This window comes from Ictalurus furcatus, chromosome 24 (assembly GCF_023375685.1).
Source record: "Ictalurus furcatus strain D&B chromosome 24, Billie_1.0, whole genome shotgun sequence".
In the NCBI taxonomy this organism is placed as follows: Eukaryota; Metazoa; Chordata; class Actinopteri; order Siluriformes; family Ictaluridae; genus Ictalurus; species Ictalurus furcatus.
This window is the reverse complement of record NC_071278.1, coordinates 12,995,650-13,018,507: the sequence shown is the minus strand read 5'-3', so window position 1 is coordinate 13,018,507 and position 22,858 is coordinate 12,995,650. Positions and strand designations below refer to the sequence as shown.

Sequence of the window (22,858 nt, the reverse complement as noted above, 5' to 3'; positions counted from 1 at the left end):
ATTTAGATCTTTAACTGGTGTGTAAATATGCTAGCAAGGTGACTGAATCTCTGATACTTATATAGTCCTAGTAGAATTTTACATAGTTGTCCATGTCATGCACTCTTTAGACAGTCCCTTAATGACAGGGCTGTACTGCATGCCACTTTATTATATTCATTTTGCATCTGTACTCTATTATAACAATACATAGAGTAGTCTATAGTCTAAGTAGAAGTTTTCGCAATTGTCCACGTCATGCACTTTTTAGATGGTCCTTTACTGACTGGGCTGTACTGCATGCCATCAGATATCTGGCACAGTAGTCTATAGTATGTAAGTAGAATTTTACATAGTTCTCCAAGTCATGCACTTTTTAGATGGTCCCTTAATGACTCCATTAATACAGTACACCGGTCCTTGGCTCCTTGGTAACAGCAAAGCAGCGTCACGCCATGACACAAGGACTAGTCTTACTTACTGTACCCAGTTCTTTGGGTTCCATACAACATAGAGAAAAATACGTGCAAAAATGCAGAACAGCTCGTTTTTTGACAGCATCAAATCCCAAATACCCTCCCCTGATTTCGGTTCATCATCCTCGGTGAGTAAATAACGTGTTAATTCACTAATAAATTAACATTTAGCCAGCTGTCCAACTTTAACCTGCTACTTTAGCTAATATTAAACAAACTCAAGTAGCAAGCTGTTTGTGTTTGTTTTGGACATGACACCTGACAATAAGTTACTATTTATGTTCTAAAAGTGCTTTTAAATGTTGTTGTCTTATCTTTAAAGTTTTTAAAAGATACACTTACAAAAGCATAATAACTGTATAAAAATAAGTGCAAACTTATCCCTTACCTTTTTTTTCATTCTGCAGTCAGACAACGAAGAAGAAATATCTATTTATCAGAGACCATCAGTCTTCAAGTTGCCTGATGGGACAGATGTTAACCTGGACTACTTGTCATTGGAGGAATTGGGAATTGAGGTATGTGTGTGTGTGTGTGTGTGTGTGTGTGTGTGTGTTTGTGTGTGTGAGAAAATATCTGATTGCTCTTGATGTTTCTCCATCAAACAGGATGTCAATAACTCAATCAAACCAACTCAGCCATTCACAGACGTCTCTGATAATGGCTTAAACAACCAGGAAGATGACGTTACACCTCAGCTCCCTGTAGAGAATAGAGACCATTTAAGTCAAGTTGCTACAGGTCTTGAATTTGAAACGCCTACTGTCATCACAACGGAACCAGAAAAACTCGCCAAGAAATCTGAGGACCCTCCAAAAGCACTTACTCTTGTGCACCATCAGATAAAGAGCAACTCAGACACGAAGGTTGCTGTAGGACACTCATTATCAGAGTGTACAAATCCTAAAAGTGAACAGTTTCTCCAGATGCCTGTAGAAGTCTGTAAAACAAACAATTCTGTAGAAAGGAAAGAAAAGATACATACACAGTCATGCCCTGTATTGTCTTTGAAAGTGAGTCTAACTTTATTGTTCATTTATCAGTGTCTAGGCATATTCTGAGAACAACTGTTTCTCTTAATAGCCTCTAGAGAACTGGGATCTGGATCTGGTACTGCAGTCTCTTAAAAGACATGGCCATCACAAACAAACTACTAAAGAAGAAAAACTGGACTTGAATCAGCTATTTAAATATACAGGTTTGATTTCAGATTGTACTTTTGTCTCTTTTCACTGTGTCAACTTAACTATATTCATTTGCATCTGTACTCTAATATAACAATACGTAGAGTAGTCTATAGTCTACAGATTACCATGCATATCATTCCTCTGGTTCTTCTGTTCAGACATATAGCATGTAGTCATAATTTTTCTGTTATAGATAATAGCAGAAAAAGACCAGAAGTTAAAATAATGGAGCAGTTGGCTGCTTTCTGCATGAGGCAGGCATGTAAGGATACAGAGACAATCAGTGTATCTAAACAAACTTCTAGTAGACCTACGAGGCCATCTAAGAAAAGTCCTACAACCACAAGGTACTCCAAATAAAATGAAGAGTTTATTAATCAGGCTAAAGGTGCTTAGGCACCCTGTCGTTATTCTACCTTTTCTTCTTCTTCTTCTTCTTCTTCTTCAGTTTCTTCTTCTTCTGGGTAGGGTGTCTATGGCAGCCCATAGAACCATCTGGTAAAAAGTTGTAAAATTTGGCACACTGATTGGGGAGGGTCTTTGGAACATTCTGACCAAATCTAAGCCAAGAGTTGCCAATGCTCTATCAGCACCATTGGGTCAAATTTGGGCCTAATTTGGAAGTAATTTTCATGCTCATGACTTTTAAACTGTGTATCCAAAATGTAAAAGCCAGGCATCCTTGGATTCCCTGGGTTGAGACTATTTCATGACATCGATTTCTGCTTAATTAGATTTTCAGCCACCTTGGATTTTGTCAAAAACTGAACAAAAACATTTGTTCATCTAGATCTTTCCTCCTACAGTCAGAGACTATCAGCATCTGTGGTCAAAACATACACATCATGTGTTAAACTACAAATCACTCTTGAATCTGTTTGCCTAAAGTTATGGCTCTGGTTTCCTGTGATTGCTTAGGCAACAATTGTAGTCTGGGTGCTTGGCCCCCGAAAATACAGCTTGCAGCTTTAATCATTATTATTAATATTAGTAGTAGTAGTAGTAGTAGTAGTGGTAGTAGTAGTGGTAGTAGTAGTAGTATACATTTGATTCTGAATGAAATGTTTTGTCATTTGTCTTCTAGAAGGACTGTTGGACAGAGAGATGATTCCATCTGGAGATTACATCTGAAAAATGAGGATCCTCCCACTATATACATTGATTTGCGCAACACAGAGCAACAGACAAAATCAACAGATATTTGTAACACATCCACACACGCACAGGAGGATCTACCAAAGCAAGTCCCATCCACTGAGAGAGTACAAGACAAACATACAGAGGCAGTAATTATAAAAAGATAAGCTCTCCTCATAGAGTTAAAACATAGAGACATGGTCACATGATTGTGTTCTTTTGTAGACATCCTGCACCATCACCAAAATGGGGAGCACTTGGAAGTCAGGCAATTTAGCCAACTTTAGAGCTCTATTTCTTGCTAAAATGGCACCTCATGTGCTGCCACCAAGCTTATTATTTTTTAATTGATCATTTCCAGTCCTCAGGTCTTAAACTTTTATTCAATTTATCAAAACTTTGAAGAACCAGACCACAGGATCCTGGGAGCCATGGCCGATCTCAGTGCACTCTCCTGTGGTTGCCCTCTCACATCATCCTCATTGTAAACAAATGCTTGTGGACATTAGTAGCTACAACTACTAGTGCTAGTGTGATGCTGTCATAGTGTATATAGTCATATAAAGAGAAATAATATGTGTATACAATTCTTACATACTGTGTACACTGCCAGATGTCTATTCAGTCCCTCCAGGATTGATCAGTTTTGTGATAGCAGAAATTAATGCAAAATCAAGCAAACTGCAATATTTGGAGGAGCTTGTGATTTTTCAAAATTACTGCAGATATTCTGCAGATTTGGACCAAGACGTGTTATGTGACGTCATCATAAATCGCATTCAGCCAAAGCCCTCTTCAATTCACATGCACTGAGCATTGAGCATTGTGAAAAACAATTTAGTGCAACTGCAATTTCGCCAGTTCAAGGAGCTTGTTGCATGATGAGGTTCCTCCCAATTAGATTAGATGCATTTCTCTGTAAATTGGAAGACAGATTGTTTCTGTAAAAAAAAAAAAAGCACGAAAAAAACTCAGCAAATTGCATCACAAATGTTGAAAAAGCTGCAGCAAAATCAAGCATTTTTAGCCGCAACAATCACCAAAAAAAAACTCAGTGAAATCCTGTACGGACTGACTATTGTACACATACTGGCAAAAGGTATTGTTTCCCATTTTGGACCCCATATTGGTGACATCAAAATGGCACAAATTATCTAATAAACAACTGCGGAAGTGTGCTCGCTGTATATTTAAACTCTATGGCTCGGCCTCAAAATTTCAGTTTCAGTATCATACATCTATTGCAGGATCGATAACAGTGTTATCATAATTATTTAAATATTTTGTGCTTTTAGGATGCTTTCTGGGAAGAGTTTATTACTCCAAAAAATAAAAGAGGCAAACCAAAGGCCAGCAAGCTCTTTCAAAAGGAAAATCCCTGAAGATTCTGCCAAGCCTGCAAAGGAAATGACCTCTGGAGTAGTGGAAACTTGGCATAGATGTGTAAATGTACCTGCTAATAAACAGCTGAGTGGACCATCCCCCATTACAACTGCATGTGATGAGTCTATAGCATTGACAGATAAAACACTAATGGCTGCAGCTGAGCCACAAAAGGATGAAAGGTGCTGTATTTGAGAGGTGTTGTCTGTATATTGTGTGACTTTCATAAATTACTTTTCTCTAATTTAAAAAAAAAAATAAAATTTACATATCCAAGCACACCACAAGGTTGGATCTGATTGTAAAATGTTCATGATTTGCAAGCTTTTTTTCAACATACAGTGCTGTGATTGTTATTTTACAGAACAGTTTAACAACAAATAGGCTTAATGAAAGCACTTACAGTATGTGATTAGGTTTATTTAAAAGACTATGTATTCTTGACATTGATCAGTTCTCCTTAACAGTAACCACATGCAGAAGGAGCGGCAGAAGAACAGAGCGCAGCGGCAACAGTATCTGAAGTATCTACTCACCTTCAGGCCACAGCAATCCACAAAGAGAAAGCAGAGTGCTGCTGAGATGACTGATATAATTTATGATACTGTGAGTTGAATACAAAATGTGTTTCTTCAGTTTCTGGAATTTTTGGCGGTGTCAAAAGCGCTCCATAAACACTATGTAGTATGTTTGCTGCAAGGGTTTAGTTACATTCATTGCATAAACCCTATCAGCGGCACACTGCATTATGGGATTTCTGTACCCACTAATTAATATCCATTGTGGTGCACCCTGTCAAGAATTTGTAGAGGAGAAGATGCAAGTGTAGATTTTATTTATGTGAAGCATAAACAAACAACCAAAACAGTCAAAGCAAGAACTATAAACCTCAACAGAGGATACTTGGCAAAAACATGCAGACTATAAGCGAGACTGTGGCACATACGACAACACACGAACACAAGAACAACAACAAAAGCTTAATAATAAGACACCGAAAAATAGGAACTTATTATGTAAGTTATAAGTGCTAATTGTGGAACTTATTGTGCTAATCAAGGTGAAATGAGACACAGGTGAGGGTGATTGAGACATATGACATGCTGGGGCTGATGGGAAGTGTAGTTCAGTGCCCCATTGGCACTATCATGACACATTGTATGAGAGTAGTGTTCTATATAGTGAATAATGTGTCATTTAGGACAATCAATGTTTCTTGACTGCATTGACAAGATTTTTTGTTTTCCATCTTTCTCAGGATGGGTCTTATCTTCCATCAGTTAGCACCCTGCCTTCCTACCTCAAATGCAGAGAGTGTTTGCTTTTAATGGTGCCTCTCTTGAGCCCTGGTGTGGTGGCAGGACAAGCAAAAGGAAAGGCACAGACCGTGGAGTCAACAGCACTCGGATCTCATGTTTATAATTCACTGATAGCGTGGTTCATGTCATTGGTATGCATCATTGTGAAAATTTAGGAAACTGTGATTGGATAAATATCTAAAGTCTAATGTGGCGTTGGTCTGATGTGCGGCAGGCCAAACCCAGCAGCTGTAGCACAGAGGACAGTGTGACAAACAATGCTCCATTTTGCGTCACTGGGCTGCAACAGTTCTGGAAGGATGATTCCTTAGTACTTTACATCTGCGCTGTGCCTCCTGAAGAAACCAGGTCTCCACGCACAAAACTTCGGGTGAGAATTATCGTACAGACCCAGTTCTCTACCTTTTCTTGTGTTCTGATTCATTCGTTTTGGATTTTTATCATGCTTTTTATTTATTTTACTTACAGTGGAAGAACATGAAGAGGGGCTGGACATCATTCGGTCAGCGAGTGTCAAAATTCCTGGCTCAGACTCAGCTGGGGACAGTGGCATCCTGGCTGCCAGAGCTTAACCACCTACTGGAACAGCAAACTCATCCTTCAATTGTCTCTTTGCCCTCTTCAAGGCTTGAATGCTTTGTCTCAATTAGCCCTGACAAAGAGGTCAGACTAATTGAAATGAATGAACCAAATCAAACAAATGACTTTTATTCAAATTCATTTGACTTAAATGATTACTAATAGTTAACTTTTTGCTGGGTTGCAGGCTGTCAGGAAGACCTTTGGAACAAATCCTGGCTTCTACTGGCAGACACTCAACATTCAAGAACAAATATGTCAGTGGGCAGAGGCCACGTCTTCTCAGCAGCCTCACACTGAGGTGAGAAGGACTAAGTCATTTGCAGTAGTCGGAAAAGCATTTGTAGTACAAAAACACACTTTGTTATTAGCAGGAATAAGTGCAAATATGTCTCTTGGTCTCAGGTAGTGTTGGCTTTGGTGTACCAGGCAATGTTTCATAACCCACTGGCAACACATCATACCCTTCAGCTTCTGTTTAGCTCAGGCCTGGATGTGTGTGGCCTCCGCTTCACCTTCCCTTCTAAAGAACTCCTAGCAAACTGTGCAGGTAAAACATGTCAAATAATGTTAACAGCATTAATGTATTTCAGTGTTTAGCTACAGCAGATGATTATCATGGAAGAAAGGCTAACTGTATAGGCAGCAGTTGGTAGTAACACATTACATTTACTTGAGTAACTTTAAAAAAAAAAAAAAAACTTTTAAGTATAGGTTTAATTAGCCATATTTATAAGTTAATTTTTAATCACAGAAATGTACTTTCACTTCACTACATTTGGCGGCGTTCCTCCATTACTGTTAAATGTTAATGAATATATGTAGTTTTAATAATTAGGTTATATCATGTATAATGAGGTCGTGAGTCTCGCGATACACTGCAGTGGTCTGAATGTGTCCGCAACAACCGCTCACTTTTTTTAGTGGCTCAGTCCTGTTTCTATGTCAGCTATCGCACCTTATAGAAGCGAGCGTGTCCGTGGAGGCAGGGCACATGTATACACGCACACACACACACACATACTAACACACACAAAACACTCTCTCTACACACACTTTCTCTTCTGTTCTGTTCCATAGTCTGTTCTTTTGTTCTCTGTTGTCTTGTTTAAATGCAGATGCTGACAAGTTTGTGTTGTTAACATGTTGTGAAAATAAATACAGTCAACCGTTGGGAAAATGTTTGTTTTTTGGTGTGTGTGTGTGAGAGAGTAAGTGAGTGAGTGAGAGTGAGAGAGAGAGAGAGAGAGAGAGAGTGAGTTTGTGTAGAAAATGACAAGTTCTATGTTGAACCCAGGTTTTTTTATCATATAAACAGAACAGACAGACTTTCAAGGAGAGGTGTGACTTCATGATTTTCCCTTCATTTTAATCAGATCTGAAGTATTTTGTAACTTGCTACTTGAGTCGTCTTCTCACTGGATACTTTATTACTCTTACTCAAGTAATTATTAACATTATTACTTTTAGTGTTACTCAAGTAATTATTTTTATAAGTAATTTTACTTGTACTGGAGTAAAATGTTTGTCTACTCTACCCACCTCTGTGTATAGGGCATCTTTGAAATAAAGGCTATTTCTCTATGAGAAATAGCAACACACTTGAGCAGATTCCTTTCATAAGCAGTGTTTCTGCTCAACTTGCTGCTCAACCTCTGAAGGTTCATAAGGTTCTACTGATCTAGAACAAAATGAAAATCACACCCTTTTCTGACATCCTCTCCTTAAAATGATGTCTTAAAATGTCTATATTGCCCACTGTTGGACTTATGCCAATACTTACCGACATTTATATATGAAAGATGCATTACGTTTGTATATGTATGCTTTACTGCCTCAAATACAGTCCCCTCCAAAAGTATTGGAACAGCAAGGCCAGTTCTTTTGTTTTTGCTATACACTGAAGACGTTTGGGTTTGAGATCAGAAGATGAATATGATATGATCAGAATTTCAGCATTTATTTCCTGATATTTATGTCTAGATGTGTTAAACAGCCTAGAACATGGCACATTTTGTGGCACACCACCCAATTTTTGGGTGAGCAAAACTAATGGAACAGATGGGCTTGAAGTAAATTAAAGTACATAACACATAATTTTTGGTTGCATATTCCTGCTAGTAAAAATGGGGTCCTTTAAAGGTGCATTTCAATATAATGCTCAAATAATTTTCCATGAAGGTTTTCCTTCAATAACGATTTATTAAAAGATGTATTTAAGAATGACAAAAATATGAAATGAACATACAAGCTAATGTTATTTAAATGATTGTTTTTTGGAGACCCCAACTGAGATATTCTGCCCTGTGTGCAGCCTGTGGCACAGAACTATGGTTTTATGTTGGAGCGAAGTAAGACAGTGTTTAGTTTGGGTTATTGGAGCAAACCACTGATGATAGACCCCAGCCCCAACAATCCTAACAATGTATTTGTACTCAGTTACATCCCTAATACATACTTTTTTTTCAGTGCTTGGAACGAGTGGGCAGAGATGGGTTTCCCAGCAGCCATTGCTTGCCATGGCTATCCGTGGTCCTTATGCTAGGGCTCTGTGGCAAGAGATCACTGGGCCCTCAGACCCCATGCTGGCACGCAGGACTGACCCAGCCTCTATTAATGCCCTACACTGCCATAGCCAAGAGCGTACACTGTTCCACTCCCCACGCTTGGCCAGTCTTGTTCATTTGGGTTTGTGTGTGTGGTTTGGTGGGAGACTGCCAAATAATGATCACAGGATGACTGCCAAGTAAATATTACCATTAGAAGCTATTACTCTCAACATTAAAATACATTCCAAAACATCACACATAGCTCTTAAATACTTACTAAACATGTATCTTACCCTCAGGGTTCAGGGTTCAAGTGATAGCAGAGACACAGCCTCTTCACCTGCAATGCTTTGTGCCACAGTAAAAGGTACTTTATAAAATGTTATTTCTACAGAAATGTAAAATAGCCACACTGAACAGAACTGTATTTCTGATCTAGCCGCACATGCTTGTATAATAAGTAAATGAATCATTTTGAATCCGGAGCATTATGTGAAACACACTGTCTAGTTTTCTTAGCAGTACAATCCCATTGCATAAACACCATCACACCACATCTTCTCCATGACATAGGTGTAATAAAGGGATGGAATGCAATAACACTATCTGTATCTGATTTAAATTGAAAGTGGGCGTGGCCTAAACTTGTAAGGTTTTTTTTTACAACTATATATGAACCCTACCAATATGTCACTGAACACTCTGGGGGGGGGGTGGGGGGGGGGAACAGAGGTAGAAGTGCCAATAGGGAACAATTTTGGAACACTATTGTAATGCATAGTGTTTGCAAGCACACTAGATTTTTACTCTATTCTGCTTATGAACTTAAAAATAGCAACTCCAAAGCGGGTGCCATATACAGTGCATTAGGTGTGGTTTCAGACATCACCCAGAATACATTCTCCTCATACACTCTGTGAAGTAAAATGTTTTTCCTTGTTTCTGGAGTGGTACCAGGAAGGGTACATCTTTTGTATCATTTGTATGTGTCTTTTACCTGGGAAGGTGCATGTGGCGCACCTTTAATTAGCTTTTAAAAGTTTCTTTAAGGTTCACTTGTGTGCCATAAATAATTTTTAAACATACATTATAATGTATACAGTACAAAAGTACATAAGATGTAGCCTTGATGGTACCACCCCAGGAATTTTTTAATACCTTGATTTCTGAGAGCCCTTAACTGTTGAACCCTTCCTTTTCTCTGTCTGTGCAGCGGATGTCTTTCTACTCGTATCTCCAGTGGTTCCACCATGCTGTTACAGCTATGTGCTGGCTTCATGTGCAAAGAAAGGCTTCCAGCTGATGGGGCTGCAGAGAGTACAGATTTCCAATATGAGAGCCTCATCCCTAGGCCTCAACACTGAGCAGGTAATCAGTTCTAAATCCTGCAGCACACAAACTCTTAGTTACTTAAATCTGAAAGCTACAGCCCAAGAAAGTGACGGATATTATGTCTGTAACAAACCTCTTATGTGGTTGTGTTAGATGTCGACATTCTGTCATGCATCTATAGTGAGCATAGATGAAGCACTGCTTGAGCCCTTGTCTCACTGCCTGGTGCTGTTGCTGAGGAGAGAGAATGCACTCCGCCACTCTGCCAACCTGCCTACAGGTGTAACTCACATCTTCCACACGTGTTTGTTTTTTTTTTCTCTTCAAAACAACAAAACAAAAAAATCACTATCCAAACACACACTCCCCAGGTATTAGATGTGCATATATCCAGTTTATCAAACCAGTTTGCAAATTGCAGATGTGTCTCAGTATGTGTGGATGTGTGTGTTCAGGAGAACTCGTATGTTCTATCTGAGTAGATGAGAGTCGGGGGGCAGGAACATCTCAGTTAAACATATGAGACAAAATATTATACTTGGTCATTTATTTATTGAGGAAAATGATCCAATATTACATATCTGTGAGTGGCAAAATGTGAATGTGAACCTCTAGGATTAGCAGTTAATTTGAAGGTGAAATTAGAGTCAGGTGTTTTCAATCAATGGGATGACAATCAGGTGTGAGTGAGTGTCCTGTTTTATTTAAAGAACAGGGATCTATCAATGTCTGATCTTCACAACACATGTTTGTGGAAGTGTATCATGTCATGAACCCTGTCCAAGGTGTACCCCACCTTGTGCCCTATGCTCCCTGGGATAGCCTCCAGGTTTACCCGTGACCCTGCAAAGGATAAGCGGTATAGAAGATGGTTGGATGGATGTCATGAACAAAGGAGATTCCTGAGGACCTCAGTAAAAGAGCTGTTGATGCTCATCAGGCTGGAAAATGTTACAAAACCATCTCTAAAGAGTTTGGACTCCACCAATCTACAGTCAGACAGATTGTGTACAAATGGAGGAAATTGAAGACCATTGTTACCCTCCCGAGGAGTGGAGACCAACAAAGATCACTCCAAGAGCAAAACGTATAATAGTCCACGAGGTCACAAAGGAACCAGGGTAACTTCTAAGCAACTAAAGGCCTCTCTCACATCGGCTAATGTTAATATTCATGAGTGCACCATCAGGAGAACACTGAACAACAATGGTGTGTATGGCAAGGTTGTAAGGAGAAAACCCACTGCTCTCCAAAAAAACATTGCTGCCCATCTGCAGTTTGCTAAAGATCAAGTGGACAAGCCAGGAGTCTGGTGGAACAATATTTTCTGGATAGATGACCAAAATATAATTTTTTGGTTTAAATAAGAATTGTTATGTTTGGAGAAAGGAAAACACTGCATTCCAGCATAAGAACCTTATCCCATCTGTGTAACACAGTGGCAGTAGTATTATAGTTTGGGCCTGTTTTGCTGCATCTGGGCCAGGACAACTTTTATTGATGGAACCAATATTGATGGAACAATGACGTCTGAATTATACCAGTGACTTTTACAGGAAAATGTCAGGACATCTGTCTGTGATATGAATCTCAAGAGAAAGTGGGTTATGCAGCAAGACAACAATCCTAAACACACAAGTCATTCTACCAAAGAATGGTTAAAGAAGAATAAAGTTAAGTTTATGGAATGGCCAAGTCAAAGTCCTGATCTTAATCCAATAGAAATGTTGTGGAAGGACCTGAAGCAAGCAGTTCATGTGAGGAAACCCACCAACATCCCAGAGTTGAAGCTGTTCTGTACTGAGGAATGGGCTAAAATTTCTCCAAGTCGATGTGCAGGACTGATTAACAGTTACTGCAAACATTTAGTTGCAGATAATGCTGTACGAGGGGGCCACACCAGATACTAAAAGCAAAAGTTCACATACTTCTGCCACTCAGAGATATGTAATATATGATCCTTTTCAGCAATAAATAAATGACCTAGCATAATTTTTTTTTCTCATTTGTTTTATTGGGTTCTCTTTATCTACTTTAAAATCTGATGATGGTTATAGTTATGCAGAAATATAGAAAATTCTAAAGGGTTCACAAACTTTCAAGCACTGTAAGAGAAAGACAATCTGAATGTAGAACCCTTGGGCAGAAAGTTGAGAAATGAGGACACAGGAGGCAGGCTTTAGAGAGCATGACTTGGCTTTTCTCTTTTGTTTTCTCTCCCTGTTTACCATGGCACATTTCAGCACCTTGTTTGTGAAATAGCAAAACCACAAACACACACACACCCACACACACATTTTTGTTTTTCTGCAGTTTTTTTTCTGTAGCTCAGCTAATTCCATGCACTCTCTCTTGTCCCGCAACAGACACATTGATCAAAAAGCACCATGTTAATTATTCACAGGTGCTTGCTCATTCCTTCTCCTGGACTCCGCCCGCCATTCACAAATTGCCACACAAAATACAATTTATAAACAATCATTTCATTTATTGAAGGAAAAAACTTATGCACCAACTGGCCCTGTGTCAAAAATAATTGACCCCTTAGTTCCTCAATCCACGAATTAATTCACCAACCTAATTTAATTGATAATTGTGTCCTATTAGACTAGGCACCCCCAGGCTTTATTACTGCCAGCCCTTATCTAAACATCATTTATGTACCCATGTAAAACCCTTTCCAGCAATGTGAAGTAGGCTAAAAAGGTCTCAACAAACAGCATCACTATGTTACGATCAAAAGAAATTCCAGAAGAGATGAGAAAGAAGGTTATTGAAATATATCTTTCTGGAAAGGGTTACAAAGCCATTTCTAAAGTTCTGGGACTCCATTGAACCAGAGTGAGAGCCATTATCTCCAAATGGAGAAAACTTGAGAAAGCAGTGCTGAATCTTTCCAAAAGTGGCCAGCTTACCAGAGTTCCTCCAAGAGCACATCGACAACTCATCCAGTAATTATAAAACAAATCTGATGAACATCTGTGGAACTGCAGGCTTCTCTCACCTCAGATTAAGTCAGTTTACATTATTCCACCTTTAGAATGAGACTGGGCAAAATGGTATCCATGGGAGAGTTGTACGGCAACAACCACTGCTAACCAAGAGGAACATGAAAGCTCATCTCACATTTGCCAAAATGTGCCTTTTGGGATAATGCTCTTTGGACTGAATGAGTTGGAACGTTTTGGAAGACATGAGTCTCATTACATCTGGCGTAAAGCTAACACAGCGTTCACAATAAGAACACCATACCAGCAGTTTAACATGGTGGGTCTGGCTGACTTGCCATAATTGACAGATGAATTTTCCTTTCTAGCAGAAAATCCTGAAGGAGAATGCCCAATCATCATTCTGTGATCTGAAGCTCAAGCGCAAGTGGTTTATACAACAAGACAACAATCCGAAACACAAGAGCAGGTCCACTTCTGAATGGCTCAAGAGAAACAAAATTAAGGTTGTGGAGTGGCCAAGTCCTGACTTGAACCCCATTCAAGAATGGGTTCATTCTTGAAAGGCCTCCAATGTGGCTGAATTAAATCAATTCAGCAAAAATTTTAGAGGCCCCAGATTCCTCTTCAGAGATGTGAAGGACTGATCTCCAGTTATTGGAAGCATTTGGTTGCAGTTGTTGCTGCTAAATGTGGCACAAAATGTTATTCAGTTTAGGGGCAGTTGCTTTTTTTTACTTGGGTGATATAGGGGTTGCATAGCCATTTTCTTCAATAAATGAACTGATAAGAACTGTTTTATCTCCTCCTGTTCTCCTTGTCTTGTATTACATTTTGTATGAGGATCTGAAAACACTTTTTTAGTGTGAAAAATATGCCAAAATAGAGGAAATCAGGAGGCAGCAAATAGTTTAAATTACTTCAAAGTCTGTTGCAATAAGAGGAATTTGATATGCATATTTCCTCTTTTTGAAGGTTTGATGAACGAGCTGGCTTTGCAAGGTTTAGTGGGACTGCTCCGTACCAGACTGCCAGGCAGTGTTCACCTCAAATCAGATCTCTGCTTTCATGCAGTACCTTATATGGAAGAGCTCTTCAACTTTCTCGGTACAGAAGTGTACTAGTGCCAACTTAATTTGGGTACTTTTGTGCATCCACTATGAAAACTAATGGAGAACATTGATATTGTTGCAGGACACCACATGTGGACAATACCAGACTTCAGCCCTGTGGTCCTTTCAAAGCACAGGTATCCTTCATGCAGTGAGGCTGAGCAGATTGTGATTCTCACACTGACTGGTTATAACATCATGGAGAAGGGCATGAGTCTGCTTCACAAGGTTCTCAGGGGAAATCAATCAGGTTTGCAGATACAGTGCCCTCTACTAATATTGGCACACTTGGAAAATATGAGGAGGGAAGGCTGTGAAAAATGGTCTTAATTGTTTAACCTTTTGATCTTTTGTTTAAAAAAAAAAATCACAAAAATATTCTGCTCTCACACATATCAAACAATTGCAAACAAAACACAGGTTTATCAAAAAAAAAATCTTTGTTAAATTTAGGTGTGTAACAATTATTGGTACCTTTTTAATCAATACTTTATACCTCAATACCTCCCTTTGCCAAGATAACAGCTCTTTTCCTATAATGCTTGATGAGGTTGGAGAATACATGACAAGGGATCTGAGACCGTTCCTCCATACAGAATCTCTCCAGATCCTTCAAATTTCGAGGTCCATGCTGGTGAACTCTTCTCTTCAGTTCACCCCACAGGTTTTCTATGGGTTTCAAGTCAGGGGACTGGGATGGCCATGGCAGGACCTTGATTTTGTGGTCACTAAACCATTGTTGTGTTGATTTTGATGTATGTTTTGAATCATTTTCTTGCTGGAAGATCCAACCACGGCCCATTTTAAGCTTTCTGACAGAGGCAGTCAGGTTTTCATTTAATATCTGTTGATATTTGAGTCCATGATGCCATGTATCCTAACAAAATGTCCAGGTCCTCTGGCAGAAAAACAGCCCCAAAACATTAAAGAGCCACCACCATATTTAACCATGGGCATGAGGTGCTTTTCCATATGGCTACCTCTCTGTGTGCTCCAAAACCGCCTCTGGTGTTTATTGCCAAAAAGCTCTATTTTGGTTTCATCTGACCATAGAACCCGATCCCATTTGAAGTTCCAGTAGTGTCTGGAAAACTGACGATGCTTGAGTTTGTTTTTGGATGAGAGTAGAGGCTTTTTTTTCTTGAAACCCTTCCAAACAACTTGTGGTGATGTAGGTGACTTCGGATTGTAGTTTTGGAGAATTTAAGAAACTAACTTCTGCAATTCTCCAGCTGTGATCCTTGGAGATTTTTTGGCCACTTGAACCATCCTCTTCACAGTGCGTTGAGACAATATAGACACATGTTCTCTTCCAGGTTGATTCATAACATTTCCAGTTGACTGGAACTTCTTAATTATTACCCTGATGGTGGAAATGGGCATTTTCAATGCTTCTGCTATTTTCTTATAGACACTTCTGATTTTGTGAAGATCAACAACCTTTTCACAGCTATATTCCTTGTTCTTACCCATTGCTATGAATGACTAAGGGGAATTTGGCTATGTGTTACCTCATATTTATACCCCTGTGAAACAGGAAGTCATGGTTGAATAATTTCCTGTTCCTAGTCACCCAGGTGTACTAAAAATGTTTTAAATATCAATGGGAATATACTTCAAATATATTTTTCTCATATGAATTCATAGGGGTGCCCATAATTGTTGCACACCTACATTTAACAAAGATATTTTTTTGGATAAATCTGTGTTGTGTTTGCAATTGTTAGATATCCATGACAGCAGAGTATGTTTGTGAATTTCTTAAACAAAAAATCAAAAGGTTAAACAATAAAGACAATTTTTCACAGCCTTCTTTGCTCATATTTACCAAGGGTGCCAATATTAGTGGAGGGCACTGTACAGATTACACCACAGTTCATGGAGCAGGAGTGTTACATGGTGGTCCTGGACTGACCGTTGTATCTTGACAAAAAAAAAAGGTCTCATTTGTCATTAGCTCTATTTAATTTTTTAGTAAAAGTATCCATTTAAGGTAATGGGCTTGGTGTAAAGTCCCCTAAGCATTCCTCATATAAAATATGATTAAATGAAGATAAAGATAGAGGATAAGTCAAACTATTTTTAAAATAGATATTTAACATTTGTTTTAAAATTTAGGTGCCTTTACAGAATAGTCAGCTTCCATAAACTTACCCACAAATGTGTTAGGTTAAATATTTATTTACTCTGAGCTTCACAAATATGCCCCATTTATCTTGTTTCATGTTCTAGACATAGTTATAGGTTCCATGACTCACTCAAGTAGCTTATACGTTAATGTGCAATAGGGTCAGTTGTTTAGAGTAATTTTACACTACACATTTGGTTATTGCACTGTGCAGTTATTTGACCCAGGCTGTTCTTCTGGGACTTTTTAATTTGGCCTTGAAAAATTCCAAATGTACTTTCACCCAGGAGGAGTGGGTGAGGACAGATTTGAGTTGTTGGCACTGAAATGGCTGCCCACGCTGTCCTGGCAGCAGGCACAGGAGCTGAGCCCTTTCGAGGTCAGTGAGCGCCAGTGGCGCAGCAGCGTGGTAAGCCTGGTATCTTCCCCGGCTCTTGTCTGTGCCATTAGAAGGCCGCAGGCATTCAGAAAAATGCAAAGACTTTTATCACAAGACTACCCTGGAGATCTGAGTGTCCTGATGTCGACCACCCCTGAAATGGCCTTCAGACAAGCCACCCTTTTCTTTACCGAGACACAGCTGATCCCAGGTGAAGATGCAGCTTAAAAACAATTCAGTGGTTGGAGAAACAAAGTTCTTCCAAATAAATATATTGTTTCTTTTTTCTAGATCACAGTAGCCGAATTATGCTTAAATTCCTTCCACCTCCAAACATAGGTACGCCTCACGTGTCCAGAAACGGTGAAATGTGAGAGAGCCATTTTTTCCCCCCTAGTGGTTCATACATGATACACTCTGACAATGTTTCTCTCAATCCAGGCTCTGCAAGTCAGTCCTTGTTCAGCTACATGACAGAAGGTAAGTAATGTGACTTAAGTGTTCTTCAGAATAAGAATGTTTTCATGGCTGTCTCACTGACTCACACTGCTGGGCTCTGTAGGATCGCAGCCTCTTCTCACTTTGGCACTGTTCAAGCCTGGTGTCTGGGGTCATTACTTGGGCAAAATTCTCAGCAAGATCCAGCAAAACAGCTTCACTTTAGTGGGCTTGCACATGCTTGTACTTAGCTCAAAGATGGCAAACACACTGATGAATGTATCAGAAAACCAGGTCATCGTCTTCCTTCTTCTTATTCTTATATTTGAATTTAGGAATGAAATAACACATTCACCGAAAACATGATTATTATTATTATTTTATTTATTTATTTTTTTTACAAAGATTGGTGTATCCATTTGTGTGTAGGCTTTAATAAATGGAAAACATCCTTGTGAGCCTTCTGAGAGAGACTCAGAATTTAAGTACCTGACATCAGGACCTGTACTGGCGTTGTGCCTACAGAGGGTTAATGCCATTAAGAGGCTTCTGGAGTTGTTGGGACCTGAGGATCCAGCTGAAGCACGGATTGAAGATCTCCACGTCTGGAGGGCCAGCTATGGCACTGACAGATTGCATAATGGCATCTATGGTAGTAGAACTTCAACTTTATTTATACATAAATTGTTTGAATGCAATTGTTATGATGACTACCTAGTAGTGGCCGTTAGCATGAGAATCTGTGTATTCACATTATTCGGTTTAAGCCCTTGTTAGTCGTATATCACGTGTAGATGTGTGTCAGATGCGTATCTCTAGGTATATGAATCTAGGTAACATAAATGTTGCTGTGAATAATGTCAGAATTTTGCTAGGATTGTTTCAGGGGGATGAATGAATTGGGCTCCGGCATATTTAAAGTAAATGACTAATTATCAATACATTTATTAATGAACAATATGCAGTCAATCATTTGGTGAAATGATCAAGATGTTTTTAGTGCCTCTGCTCACTCTAATGGTCAGCTAACTATGATGCTTAAAAGGGTGGAAGGCATCATGATTTTGTTTTTTCCCCAGACATATTGAGACCTTGACATAATAAGGATATATCTGCCTTTTTGTAGAAAGTGTAGAAACAGCATTAGTTAGATCTTTATTTAGGATCAAACCTTTATAGCTTAAAATCACAGAATTATCACATAGAACTTTATAATTCAATGACATATGGTCATGACATAAGGTCATGACATATCTTATGTACGCCTATTTTGTTCTCAACATCGATCACCATTCTAGCTCAGAAGAAATAAATAGGAACATGAACTGTACAAAATATCCCCATGTGACCTGTGGAGACATGGAGATTTCCCGTGGCCGTTTAACTCTCTATCTTGGGTAGAACAAGTTTATATAATGGTTCACCGCTCTTCCTCCTTTTTCTTGTAAGGAAAAATCACGTCTTCATCAGTAGGACTGGTACACAAAGAGCTTTGTCCAAAAACTGAACTTCACACACCAGTACAGTGATAGTCTGTTTCACGCTGTCCATCACTCACAAATAAGATCATTCCAAGGTACAATATATGGCCAAAAGTTTATGGGCACCTCACCATCAGATCCATATTTGCTTGTTCAACATACCATTTATTCCCAATTTGCTGTTATAATAACTTTCACTATTCTGGGAAGGCTTTCCATTAGATTTTGGAGTGTGGCTGTGGGGATTTGTGTTCATTCAGCTACAAGAGCGTTAGTGAGATCAGACACTGAAGTTGGGTGAAGAGGCCTGGGGTGCAGTCGGGTGCACTTGGGTCAAGTTTGGCTTTAGAATTGTCTATGTTGATACATGCGCTCTGGTTTTGTGGCTCGTCTGTCTCACTCAGGCCTACTACGTTTTTCTTAGAATCGAAAGGAAGACTCAGAATAAAGGTTTATGCTGTATTATTCTGGTGCAATTTTGACATTTTGCTAAGTTTTTTTCAATATGGCTAAATCACATGGGAGTGTGAGAGGGTTAACAATGCCAAATAAATGTGTTCGACCGAGATGTCAGGTCACAATGAATTTTTTGATATTTCGGGGGTAAAAGGGACACCTAGTGTTAGGAGTGTCACAGCATGCAAAGTTGATCATTGACTTTTGCTATTGCCTAGTAATCATAGTCACGTGTTGTCGGCTGTGCAGGAGTGACCAGTTTCATTGTTTCACCTAAAAGTTAACAATGGTTACTACTGACATTGAGAGGAAATGTCCAAAAATAAGAAACATCACAAAAACAAATTGGACCTACAGTAGGTGGGGATATGCATTAACTGAGCAGTGGTAATGCTTTTGGTCTCTTCTCTATGAAGTTTTAGCGGATAAAACAACACCAAATTTCAGAGCTGATCACTATCTGGTTGTACACATTTTTAGTGATGTCACTGACATTACTAAAGCATTTGTACAGCATAAGCATGTTTGTAACGTGATTATCAGACATGTTGAGAAATCAGTCATGCAGTTTGAGCAGAAATCAGATGACTAGTATTCGGGTTTGTCCCTCCCACATTCACCATTTATGACCACATGCTGAAATGGTTGTGCAACATGACTGAGCGAGCACAGGTGTGTAACAGCTATATTATTGCATATACAACAACTGGGATTAGATGGATTACATGGAGTAATGAAACATTATTTTTCATTTGATTGACTTTTCATTCGATTCAAGCATGGTAGCTACTGACTCTAGTTTCATATACAATGGAGTTATGGAAAGGCTGACATTTGTGAGAAAGACCACACTTGTAGATTCACCATCTACCTAGTTAACTTCCTATAAATTCCCATCTTTTGCTTTCTCCAATATTGATAAAAATTTCTGCACTTATCACCTCCTTGTTTCTTCCCTACTGTGCAACAGCTTCTACCCAAGTCTTTTGTGGAGGCCTGGCTATCTAGCACAAAACAAAAGCTGCCCGGAACTCCAGTCCAAATTCCTTTGACAGTTCCACAATCACTCTCCTTGTCATTTAGCACTCACAAAACACCTCAAAGTATATGTTCAAAGTAACATCCTTACATAACACCCAAAGAATCTCTTTACAACAAAGCTGACAAACGCTGGCCTCTGTCCTACAGATATTTGTTTAACAGAAACATCTTCTGCATTGCTGTGGCCTGTCAGAGCTGTCTGATATTTGATATTTTTTTAACTAATCACCTGGGCATCGTGACCCCAAAGTCTCTTGCTTTATGTTATGTTTTAGGATCAGTTTCTTATCAGCAGGCTGTGCAGGATGTAAAGATGATGTTCCCAGAAGGTCTATGCTGCACAGAAACATTAATCATGAAGCATGAACAGGTATAAGAAGCTTGTGCGTGAAGGATTTCTGAGAAATCTAGTGTCTATAAGTTTCCTCCAGAAACTAGAAAGATAAAAATAACATCAGTTATTAATCTGGGTTTTTTTTTTATTGCAGATACCCTGTTTGAGATCAGACCCAGTAGCTAGTTTGAAACGGCAACAGTCTCATACCATCACTAATTCAGCCAAAAACAAGCTCCTCCAGTCTCTCATGGAGAAATCAGAATTGATCAGAGGTAAAGCGTTCGACTTTATTATACCTTCTTTTCCTTATCCCAGAAAGCTTAGAAAAGCTTGTTATGTACTATTCTGAATTCTCGCTGACACTACATTAGACCTTTGTGTACCAGAATGGGCCAGTTTTGTTTGTTTGTGTTTCGGTGGTAGCTGGGTGCTCAGTGCGCAGTGCTCTCTGCCAGACCACGTGCCTCATCATGCCCTCGTGTGTACTCCAGATGAGCTGCCCACCTCTTCACCTGGACCTGCTGCAACGACTGCTAAGCTCAGGCTGCCACGTGGTGGCCGGGAGACTCTGCTCACTAGACCAAACCCAAATAACTCAACTATCTCTGTTCCTGATGCCCACCAGCACTGGAGTAAGTCCTCAATCTTCACAGTGCAACTGTTAAAATCATTACGTCAACAATAATCATTATAAAATCCTTGTACTCTAACCAGGAACCTCTTCTGTGTGAGGGACCATGTCTTGTTCTTGCTCTGCAGATGGACAACATTGTGACATGCTTTGACTTGATTCTTAAAAGGTAGAAATGAACATGTTTTATTTTTAAGCATTACCAATGGAGATTAAACTCTGGGTTTGTGTGCATCTACAATTGTCCCATAGAAATTAACTAGCACAGTCAGATACATGATTATTGACATGCTCAGTAAATATGTGTAAAATATATTATGGAAAATGTCCTTTGTGGTTTTGATTACCTTAATATCGCAGAAAATAAAATGCAGAAACAAAACGTAACTAAAGTATGTTCCTGTTTATATTTAAACAATTTTTAAAGTTGACCTGAGTGTTTAGGAACTCTTAAGCAGACTTTTTCATTGGGGTATAAATACTACGTGACACAGAGGCCAAGTTCAAGGTCATTCATCAACATGGGGGAGATTAGAGAACACACAAATAAAACATGTTGATGCAAATTGGGTAAAGGTTATAAAAAGTTACAAGCTGGAAAGTTTTATAAACGAAATCTGAGGTCAAGGAAATTAAAGGTTCATTTCTCTCATACTTTCAGTGTGCGATTAAGCTCATTAACTCATTTTTCATGAACTTTAATAAAAATTTCTTTTTAAATCACATCTTTACTAAGGTACCAATAACTCTTGGGCTGATTGTATAACTGGGGATCAGTGTGTTTCTAGGGTTCACCAATGTAAAAATTGAAATGGAACAGAGGACAAACGTGTTCTTTAAGTGAACTGGTGTGTTTCAGACCACTTTTCAAATTCAAACAGAAATGTAACAGTAGTGACGGAGCTAACAGTAGTAGTTCAGGAGAGTCTATAAATGCCTAAAAGCTCACTTACTTGTGAAATCACAGGATTTCCTAAAAGCTTAAGTGAACTTTATTTATTATTATTTTTTAATCAATCCTCTTTATGAAGAAGAGGATTGATAAAATTATCAATCAATTTCAAATACTAGTTCACTATTATTTAACTGGGGTTCAATTTGAGGCACAAAAAGCAGTTCTAGTGACCTTAACAGTAACAACCTTAACAGAGATGACTGTATAGTAGGCTATATGGAAGTAACACCACTGAACGTGTATTGTAGGATTTGTCGGGACATGCCAGACTTTGAGAAAGTAAGGAAGATGCTTCTTTACCCTGGCACTGAACCTGAGGTAAGAAACATGTTGGTCTTCAGCAGTCTTCAGTACTTCCCAGTGAACATGTACTTATTATATTCCCTTTTTTTTTTTTTGCACCTCAGGCAGTGAAGTTACTCTGCTACCTGTTTGATGTTCTCTCTCCTGACAGTCACCACAGCATAGTGCCATGATCATCTGCATTATGTAACTGCACTATCAGTCAGGGAATATTCTGTTACTTAAATTTTGCTATAAATAGCATAGCAAAAGGTGTATTTAATGTTGTGCATACACCCAAGGTTTTTTCAGGTTATGTATTAAAACTACTTGAAGTGTTTTTAAGCTTTTTGTAATTCTTTATTAGAGAAATGCTTCATACAGTCGGTGGCTTTATGAGGATTTGCTGTGTAACCAAACTCATTTTAGGAGGATTTTTGGTCCAAAATCACAAAAGGGAAGACATAGTAGAAACGAGTGTATCTACACGGGGACACCTCCGCCACCACAAAGTCTAGTCTTTCTTATTACTGACCTGTATGCTGGAAAGGCCCTTTAAAATACTTCAAACAGGAAGGAAGGTTTTGAAGGAAAACTATTTCAGACATTTGACTTTACTGTGATCTCGACCGTGTTTGGATCAAAATCTAATCAGTTCAACTGCTGGTTACAAAGTTAACTAGATGTAAATCCTACGAACTTTCAACCACTCGTTCTTGAGATATCACG

The 22,858-nt window shown here is 38.9% G+C and overlaps 2 protein-coding genes across 2 annotated transcripts; both read left to right on the top strand.

Moving 5' to 3' along the window:
* Nucleotides 1–511: 511 nt before the first annotated feature.
* LOC128600823 (dynein axonemal assembly factor 8) lies at nt 512–3,814 on the top strand. The gene is made up of 6 exons (XM_053613525.1): nt 512–583; nt 863–973; nt 1,064–1,468; nt 1,539–1,653; nt 1,836–1,989; nt 2,727–3,814. Exons 1-6 carry the CDS (start codon nt 512–514, stop codon nt 2,944–2,946), a joined length of 1,077 nt encoding a protein of 358 aa, XP_053469500.1. The 3' UTR covers nt 2,947–3,814.
* Nucleotides 3,815–4,162: 348 nt separating this feature from the next.
* LOC128600280 (dynein axonemal assembly factor 8) lies at nt 4,163–22,858 on the top strand. Its single transcript, XM_053612634.1, has 24 exons — nt 4,163–4,344; nt 4,630–4,768; nt 5,421–5,612; nt 5,696–5,851; nt 5,950–6,144; nt 6,248–6,361; nt 6,466–6,610; nt 8,530–8,806; nt 8,909–8,976; nt 9,823–9,977; nt 10,095–10,221; nt 13,865–13,996; nt 14,084–14,251; nt 16,417–16,719; nt 16,800–16,847; nt 16,950–16,988; nt 17,071–17,240; nt 17,376–17,598; nt 20,200–20,294; nt 20,413–20,533; nt 20,685–20,893; nt 20,976–21,061; nt 22,096–22,165; nt 22,255–22,858. Exons 1-24 carry the CDS (start codon nt 4,187–4,189, stop codon nt 22,321–22,323), a joined length of 3,459 nt encoding a protein of 1,152 aa, XP_053468609.1. The 5' UTR covers nt 4,163–4,186; the 3' UTR covers nt 22,324–22,858.